The sequence below is a fragment of the Ascidiella aspersa genome, chromosome 9 (assembly GCF_963924565.1).
Source record: "Ascidiella aspersa chromosome 9, kaAscAspe10.2, whole genome shotgun sequence".
In the NCBI taxonomy this organism is placed as follows: Eukaryota; Metazoa; Chordata; class Ascidiacea; order Phlebobranchia; family Ascidiidae; genus Ascidiella; species Ascidiella aspersa.
Window position 1 is genome coordinate 1,753,798 of NC_139455.1, and position 9,558 is coordinate 1,763,355.

General features: G+C 37.4%; 1 protein-coding gene across 1 annotated transcript; it reads left to right on the forward strand.

Annotated features, from left to right (window-relative positions):
• Window positions 1-5,270: 5,270 nt before the first annotated feature.
• On the forward strand, window positions 5,271-9,267 carry LOC146131821 (beta-1,3-galactosyltransferase 5-like). Its single transcript, XM_083397333.1, has 4 exons — window positions 5,271-5,419; window positions 6,139-6,335; window positions 7,090-7,315; window positions 8,428-9,267. Exons 1-4 carry the CDS (start codon window positions 5,322-5,324, stop codon window positions 8,990-8,992), a joined length of 1,086 nt encoding a protein of 361 aa, XP_083253459.1. The 5' UTR covers window positions 5,271-5,321; the 3' UTR covers window positions 8,993-9,267.
• The last annotated feature ends 291 nt before the right edge of the window (window positions 9,268-9,558 follow it).

Sequence of the window (9,558 nt, forward strand, 5' to 3'; positions counted from 1 at the left end):
GACCCCTGACTTGGGACAAAGATTTGTGATATTTACAGCTTGTTTCCGCACCTTTTTGATAGAGGACGCGACTCGAATTGCTGCCTAATGTGAAAGTGAATGTGATTCAAAATACTTGTAAATTCGAATTACATCTAAAGAAAGTGATTTAATTTATAGGGTAATAACGCAATTCAGAATGTATAGGTGGAAAAATGACAGTTGCAGGTTATTCGAATTGATTGCAATAAAAGGTAAAAAGAGCTATCAAATTAATCAGAATATATTTAAAGGCCATTCTTATTACATATAGTCAGTGAATAGAGTTGCCAGGTAATTTGTAATTCACGTTATTAATAGAGTGAATGGAATGACCGAAAGAGATTTGAATTCCACTTATAATGAAAGAAATTTAAATACAGCAAAACATAATGCTTCAGAGTGCATGTATAGAACGCAATTGAAATTTCGTAAATTCTGATATAGAATCATCTAAGCTCATACAAACGTCCGTTGTATTTTGTAAACGTTTCGATCTTAAGAAATGATTGGAGGTTATTGTTGAACGTAGAATATTAAGACCCGCATAGAAGTAGGTATCATTTTGTGAACGTTTCGAATAAATCTTAAGATAATAGCTGGAGGTTGTGGTTAGTAGATGTAGAATTAATGTTAAAGCTCATACAGAAGTAGGTTGCATTTTGTGAACGTTTCGAATAAATATAAAGCTAGCGGATTAGGTTGTTTAGTTAGACGTAAAATGAATAGTATGGTAGCATTTTAAACGTTACGAATATATTTTGAGATAATGACCAGAGGTTGCAGTTAGACGTAGAATGAATATTTCTAGACCCATACAGAAGTAGGTAGCATTTTGTGAACGTTTAAAAAAATAAGCTAATGGCTGTAGGTTGTAGTTAAACGTAAAATGAATATCGAAGCCCATTCAGAAGTATGTAGCATTTCGTGTCTGTTTAAAATAAGGATTTGTAATAAATATCGCCGTTAAAACCAGACATCGCTTATTGTGTTTTAAAATATAGATTACTCGTTTAAAATGTCAAGTTAATGAATCAGTTTCTACTTGTTATTGGTTAATAGTTCTAGATCAGCGATTCGAGAACCAAATGTGGCTCTTAACATGGGCGCCTACACGGAGGGGCAAGGGGGGCACTTGCCCCGCTCCCTGGAATTTGAAAATGCGATTATTAGCATTATTTGTAAGTGCAATATGTGTTACTTATGAAGGTTAAAAATATTATACATTATCCATTGCCGTATCCAGGGGGGCGGGAGTTCTTACCCCCTTTTTGTAAGTGATATTATCGTTTATTGTTCGTTTTTGTCATGATTTAACAAATTGTTCGAAGCGGCGTGCTTTTTAAGTAATTTGGTCACGCGTCTTAATCTAATGCGAAACCAAAATCGAGCGCAAAACGCCGTTTTTCGTCTTTTGTTTGGTCGACCGTAAACGCTGGAAGTTTTTCTCTTTCGTTATTTGTTTAGGTTGACTGATTAGCAAGTGTGTTTTCGACAATTGACAACGCTAACTGAAACCTTCTTTCTTTTTTTCTCGCTAAAAAACGTCGAGTTATACGCAGTATGTTCCTCGCTGTTCGGTCTCTGCGCTAATATCCGATGTTGGTGTGACATCGACATTGTTTTAACTGAAGCAGATTCTTAAAAGGAGGTATAATGGTGACTGTCGTGCGCGTTTCAAAGTCTCCATTTTTAGGTAAAGATAGTTAACGCAAAATTATGCTCTTTATGCATACTCTAAGACCACGTGTTTAGTGTGCAATGGACACAACTTATTTCCCCTCAACCGCAGCTTGTAATTTAGGTGACTTGGCACACAGCTCGGCGCAGATGTTGCGCTAATCGTGGCATAATAACACCCGGAAAAAACGATCTTGGTTCAGTATTGCACGTGGTGAAAGGCGTGCTTGTAATTTAGCGCTAGTTCCGTTCATGGAACTTGAAAACTGCACTGCTGATAGTCGAATTATGTACGATTCTACCACAAATAAACACACATATTTTAAGGTCTTGGTTTGTTTTTTTTTGCCTGAAGTTAACGATTGCACACCGTGGTTTCGCAGCTGGCGTCTGACAGGATTGTCGACGACGCACGTGCTCGCTTTTTATGATTAGTTTTTTTATGACGTCCTGCAATAACGATTCTATAACGTCATACTGTCACTGTTTTATGACGTCATTATTCATTAACGTCAGACGAAAAATAGGGGAATTCTTCAAGTTGAAAATTCAGGACCCCCTTTTTGATTTTCTGAGTACGCCTTCATTATAGGTAAATAAATTTATCCCTGCCCGAGTTTAACTTTTTCGATTTATATATGAAGAGAAATAGTAAAAAAAAAAACTCAGTCAAAACATTGAACTGTGTAATCATAAAAGTGAAAAAGTAATAACATTTGTTCTGTTGAAAGGACAGTCCACTGTTTGTTTTCATCAGTGACGTTTCCACTTACTCATCATCAATCACCCCGTTTAGTTAGCTGGTGCATGTTGTTTGGCGATGTGTGAGTAATAGTGGCGCTGTCCGCAATGTCTGACAAATTGCTGCAACGCGGTTCAACGCAGGTTAGCTGTCAAAGTGGACAGAGAAATGTACACTGTACAGTTCTAAAATTAACCTGCCAGGTTGCAACATTACAATTCAAAGGGTTGCGACAAAGGTCTTCAAAAACCCTTGGACTTTCCAAAAGTTTTTCAATAGTCTTGGTATTAATTTTTGTATTGTGGGAATCTTTGAAAACCCTTGGATTTTCCAAAAGTTTAAGAATAGTCTTGGTATTAGTTTGTGTATTGTTGAAGTCTATGAAAACCCTTGGATTTTCCAAAAGTATTTGTTTCCAATACAAAACCATTTTTTTTAAACTATCTTGTATTGTGTTAACCGTAGCACCGTTTTGCTTCCAGATTCTAAAAGCGTAGAGCTATCCAAAATTAGGTCTTTAAAAACGGTAGAGTTTTAACTCTTTAAAGGGTTTTTATAAGGATGTAAAAACCCTGAAAAACGTCTAATTATACTAAGTTGTTGTTCAGGTTAGTTTGAGAATGCTTTTTATTTTACGGCATACATTTCGTTTATTACCTTGACTTGGTTTCAGGTGCGGTCACCTAACTCTTGACTAAAATACTTCGGGTAAAATAAGCTAGAATTAGAAATTGCTCAAACTAACTGAGAAAGCCTACTACTTTTGTTCAAGGAAGCGAATCGCCTCAGTATAGCCGTGTGCTTCCTTTGAGAGGTGAATCACTTACAGTGAGTAGAGCACTGACTGTGTGGTGTCAGCCATGCTTTCGTACTTACACACCATGTTGTTTTCATTGATGTTATAAATCTCAATGTAGCTGTAGGAGAACTATGTTCAGCAAGAGCTTTAAAATTTGAATTAGATAGAGAAACGCATGACGAAATTACGCAGTATTGGAAAGCATACAGAGTTATCAACGAAAAACAGCTCTTTTAGACAAAAACAACTCTCTATTGATTTCTGGTTTCAAGAGATTACCAAGAAATTAAGAACGTATGCGTTTAGGCATATTTTATATAGATACAGTAGAACAAATATCAAAGCGCATACGAGGATAGGTAGCGTATTTTGAAGTAGGTAGAACGCATTCGTTAAGGTGCATTATATATACACGTTGCCTTATGTAGAGGAATGGCTGCTATTGTAAACATCACTTGTATGTTATAACGCCCGTTGTCTTGAAAAGTAATAGTTCTTAATGAAAAAGCAAAAAATGCAGGTTTTGTCAGGATTTTGCTTTAAAATATAATAATTTTAACAGCAAGAATGACCGAGTTATTTGTACAACGTTTTTAGTTGCTTTTGGACGAAACGCAAATTACTAAACTATTAGAAAAAAGCCACTTCACTTTTAATCACGTAAAACGACACCTTAACTATACAGTGCTAATTAAAAATGCTATAAAGTAATAGTCCAAATATAGCCTATAGTTTCCGAAAGGCTTAGGTGTGCCCTTTAGCTACAACCCCAAAACCTCTTTAATCACGGCTAAAGTATACCTTACGCGTTAGCCACAGTTTTATGCAGAACTAGTCGGTGATTTACTTGCTTTGGTGGCTCACACACTCATTACGTAGGCCCCTGTACGGCCTATTGGCTAATTACTGTCTAATGTTTTATAAAGCGTATAAATGCCGCTTAGACAAAGGAAGGGTTACGCAGACAATTACAGCCGCGTGGTTTCGTCGGTTTGCGGCACATTTCCCTTTATAAAGATAAAAATACTGTTAAAATGTCGTAGGATGGAATTAAACACTAAGTTTTAATGACAAATTAAGCTGAACGGCCATTTTGTAATCTCACAGTATAGTTTTCGGTAATTAGTCGTTTGTTGTTTTTTCTTCGTTTAACGATTCGTAACAATTAAGGTAACAAAGTTCGACCCTAAATGTTATTTTTGACGCGTTTGAGTTACTAAAAAAAGTTTACTTACTTCTAGCTTAAAGGAAAGTTACATTGCTAAACTAAACAAAAAAAACTTAGGAGCATAATGCCTGAAAGTTGTGGTAAACGCTAGTAAGAATATCAAAGCCCCTTAAAAAGTATGAATAAAGAGTTATTTGAAACGATCAAAATGATACCTACTTCTCTATGAGTTTTGATATTCTTATTACGTACCTATGTAAAAAAGTTTTTAAGTATCATAAACTTTTAATAACTCCATTGGCCTTATCAAGCTGTCTAGCCCAAATACTAGCAGCCATGTGTGAAATTCTAACGATAACAGCGTTCTTTAGCTTTCCCCGGGTGTATTGTAGAGAGAGCACGCGTTGGTAGAAAGGGGATTTTCAAGAGCTTTCTTAGTTCACCAACACTAGGATGAAATAGGACTTCAAAAATAGACTGCTCTTGAGTGTTTCAATTAGGTTTTGCGAATGTTTCATTGAAAACACAGCTAAAGGTTAGGAAAGGTTGAAGTAAAATTATTGATAATCGCATATAGATTTAGCCAACAACAAGTAAGCACTATTCTAATACAGAAAACAAAATATTGATTTATTTATAGTTTAACAACCTAAAACGAGCTTTCATTGTCATTGTTTTTTATCTCGTGTTTCAGGAAGATAAGTGTATTCGAAAGAAAACTCTATGCCTTGTTCTACACTTGTTTCAATTTTTGTTTTATTACCAAAAGTCAGATAGATTTAATAGCAGTTTGTTGTTTCATCAATTCTCTCGTACCTATTCATCTTATATGTTTCATTTTGCCATTTAAATTTAAGGTTTGCATTTTGCTATGACAGAATCATGACGTAACAATAGTTTTCTGTGACTGCATAATGATGAAGACGCTCTATCCCGTCGTCGCGTGCACGGTGATTATGACGTCATTCTTTGTTCTTTATCACGGGATACCGAAACGGCGCGAGGTCAAAAGGTCAGTTACAGAAATGTTTTTAAAGAAAGTGGATATTTACCCGGATTGTTGTGTTACGCCTACACCCATTAGTGATTGTACATTGATTAGGACTAGGTTTGGAGAACTTGTTTTTAATTAAATTTGAATTCTGAGAGTTAGTAATTTTACTAAAAATCTAAAAAAATATTTTCTGGATGTCTTCCTAAACGGAAATCATTTTTTTAACACTAAAACATTGACTTTTTATATATGTTTAGCTTTCCAGCAAATATAAACTCACTAAAACTTTATATTAAAAATAATCTGTTCAGTTTAAAAAAAAACTAAAAATAATTTGCATAACAGTTAGATCAGAATTTTAGGAATAATCGAATTCGCTTAAACTGAAAAAAAAAACAGTTTTCTGACCATTTTTTTTCTACTTAAATTAAAAGTATCTCGGAGACAATATTTTTTGTTATTAAAATGGATTTATTCTATGCCAAAAAACACCAAAGCCATTTAATAATACAACAAGCCTCGTCCTTAACTTGGAGTCCTACCACCCTTTTTACAGTTACGAAATCAGCCGTCAATATTAAAAACTGCGAGAATAAATATATAATAATACTTGACCCACAGTGTGGTCCCACACCAACCCAAACGCTAACCCAAATATTTTGTTGATTTAATAATAATTTAAACATTGTGGTAATATTCTAGACCAGTGCCTAATTTTTTTGCTTATTTCTCTCCAGTTATTGTCTGACCAAGGTTATCTACAACGTCACCAATATTACGTCAGTGAAACAAATCGCCCCTCCCCCTTCGGTCGTCACTGGGACGCAACAACCCCTTTATTACGTCACGCAGCGGCCTCCTGTGACGTTTATGTACGAGCCGTGGATTATTCGAAACGACTCGTGCGACAACTTGGAGTGCTTTGCATCTAAAGGTTGGTTATTGCAGAGGGTTGCCGACAAAATAAGGTGGACTTGAAAAACAGGCGCGGATCTAGGAATTTTCTTCGTAAGACATTACTATTTTTTCTGAGTTGACGCCACAAAGTTACGTTATAACGTGACGTCATAGGGTTACGTCATAACGTGACGTCGCAAATTTACGTCTTAACGTTGCGTCACAAGGTTACGTCATAACGTGACGCCACAAAGTTACGTCATAACGTGACATCCCAAGGTTGCATCATAACGTGACGTCACAAATTTACGTCAAAACGTTGCGTCACAAAGTTACTTCATAACGTGACGTCACAAATTTACGTCATAACGTTGCGTCATAACGTGACGTCACAAACTTAAGTCATAACGTTGCGTCTAAAGGTTAGGTGATAACGTGATGTGATAAGTTTACGTCATACCTTGACGTCACATAGTTACGTCATACCTTGAGGGAGAGAAATTTAGAGATATACCAATATATCGGTAAATCGATCATATCGGCCGATATTTCGCTTCTACCGATATATCGATATCCATAAAGTTTCCTCAAAAACAACAAATTTTCGATTTTTTTTTGATTTTTTAAAGCATTATGGCACTTAGTTAATATGCCAAATAAGAGTTTATTAAATATATACAAATATAAAACTACAACAGTCGACGACCCAACCAACTCAAACCCATGGGTTGAGAAACACTGATTTCGAATTTAGCGAACAGAATTTGCAAATCCGTGTTTCTGATGGGCAGAAATCACGTGGACGATGATCACATTCGTCAAATCATCAGCCGGCAACTTTAAGCGTCGCGCTTTACTCCGCCGCACGTGGGCGTCCTTGAGGTTCGTCGACGGAGCGAGGTTCTACGTCATATTCGTCATAGGGGAGACCCCGGATGGGAAGCGGTCAGAGCTGCTGATGGAGGAACATCAACGTTATGGAGACATCCTGGTGTTTAACGGACCTGACGATTATAGGTGAGGTTGGGAGCAAAACAACTTTTAAACAAAGTAGGAATTTAAGCCTTTATTATAGAACGAGGTATAGAAAGTTGTATAAGTTCAAAATGTTCAAAATGCTACCTATACTTCTATATGGGCTTTGATATTTATTCTACATTCTACCCTGGTGTTCTAAGACCTGGCGATTATATTGGGCGCAAAACAACCTTTTTTTAAGTAGGAATAGTAAAGCCGAAAGAGGTAAAACTTTTTTTAAATGTTTGGGCTTGATATTCCTACCACGGCTAACGTTTTCATCTGTTCATACAAAGTGTTACAGCTATACGCAGATTGTCCAACTACAACCTACAGCCATTATCTTAGGATTTATTCCGAACGTAAAAAGAAATGTTATTTCCTTCTTTATGGGCTTGTTCATTCTACATCTTATCCTGGGGTTCCAAGGGCCAAATGATTACAATTCTAGGTGGGCTTTATACGCAAAACAAGACCAGTCGGTGATAAATCGATGCAAAATAAGGTTGTAGACCCTGTTTCAAACCAGCACTTAACTACATAATTGACAGAAACATCGCCCAAAAGACGTTTTATCCTGGTGTTCCAGGGACCTGACGATTATTGGCGGGATTTTGGCGCAAAACAACTTTTTAACCCAGTAGGACTATCAAAGCTGATATAGAGCAGGGGTTCTTAAACTTTTTTTACCGCGGACCCCTCACATTTTTTTGTGTTTGCGTGGACCATAGTAGGCAAAATAAAGTCAAAAATGATTTATAAATCAGCTGATTTCGGTCTGTGAAAATAGACTAATTTTTTAATTAGGCCTTTATGGACTCCCTAAAACTAGTTCACGGACCCCCAAGGGGTCCATAGACCCCATTTTAAGAACCCCTGATATAGAGGGAGGAACATTTATAGACTCCTGTTTTAAACCAGCACTTAACCACATATTTGACAGAAACATTTGCCAAAAGACGCCGGCTGGTATGAGCTTGAATAATAACTGAACATAGTTATTTGATTTTTAAGGCCGGTCCGTGATAAAATGTAAGTTTTAAAGCGGTCCGCGATGCAAAACAAGGTTGTAGACCCTGTTTCAAACCAGCACTTAACCACATAATTGACAGAAACATCGCCCAAAAGACTCTGGCCGGTATGAGCTGGGCCAAGAAGAACCTTCCAATGGATTTCTTGTACGCTTCGGCCGACGACGACTTCCTAATTAACCTGGGCGGCCTAAAACATGACGTCGACGAGGCCATAAAGGCCAGGACGGCCAGAAAGTGGCCCGAGATGCCCATACTCTGCGGTTTCGTGCACGGCACAAAGGAAGGCCCGATGCGCAACAAGGCAATGAAGTGGTATTTAGCGGAATCGATGTTCCGCTGGACGGTGTTTCCCCACTACTGTCATGGCGGCTTTTACGTCACCAGTGTTGACGTAGCTCGTCAGATCCACGAAGAGTCGCGGCTACTCGACCCCCTGCCTCTTGATGACGTATGGATCACCGGGATATTACGTCATAGGATAGGTATGCCCGACGAGATGATTTACATGGCCAAGAGTCACCCGGCCCACCATTTTCAGGGGTTCCACGGCAAAGGCTCGGACAGCCACCGGAATTTTATGAGCGCAGAGTGGAAACGGATCTACGACAGTTTTAAAAGCTCGTCGACCGTTTGCGCTTGCTGATTCTCTCGCTTTTAAGCTGTTTTTTAGGATGTTTTATGGCGTTTTTTCGCCGTAAAGTGGCTTTAGTAGGCGTAAGCTTAAAAGCTTGATGGACGCCCCGCTTTTTTTGCAATATATTTTAATTACCCCCAGTTATTTTTACATCTAGATCTGATTGAAAGACGGTTTCGTTTGGCCGTCTTCGGTAATGTTGCAAGGCTCTGCGCTTATAACCTTATTGGGTTCCATAGACATTACCACATTTTCTACAAATTACCCATAGGTTTTGGGTGAATAATTTGTGCTAAAGAACATTTGACAGATAAAGCTAAATTGAAAGCCAAACTTTGATAGTTTGTCGTTTTCATTTACTATGGAATTCTTGTTTTTATCACTTTCCGGGCTGTAGGCTGAAAGCCTGTTCGCAATCCACAACAGACAAGTGCCCCACCACATTTTCAGCCAATTTGTAATTTAAAATAATTTGCTTTGTTGCCTTGTTTTAAATATTATTCAATGGTTGTAGACTAAAAGTTGTCTTACTGTTTTTCCATTCAACATTTAAAACCACAGAAAGTAGTAGAAAT

Bases quoted from the DNA above. Each gene is read 5' to 3' on its own strand.
- LOC146131821 (XM_083397333.1), top strand. From the start codon at position 5,322: ATGATGAAGACGCTCTATCCCGTCGTCGCGTGCACGGTGATTATGACG. The intron at 6,336-7,089 runs GTTGGTTATTGC...TCTGATGGGCAG, and splicing joins GGAGTGCTTTGCATCTAAAG to AAATCACGTGGACGATGATC. The intron at 7,316-8,427 runs GTGAGGTTGGGA...CATAATTGACAG, and splicing joins AACGGACCTGACGATTATAG to AAACATCGCCCAAAAGACTC.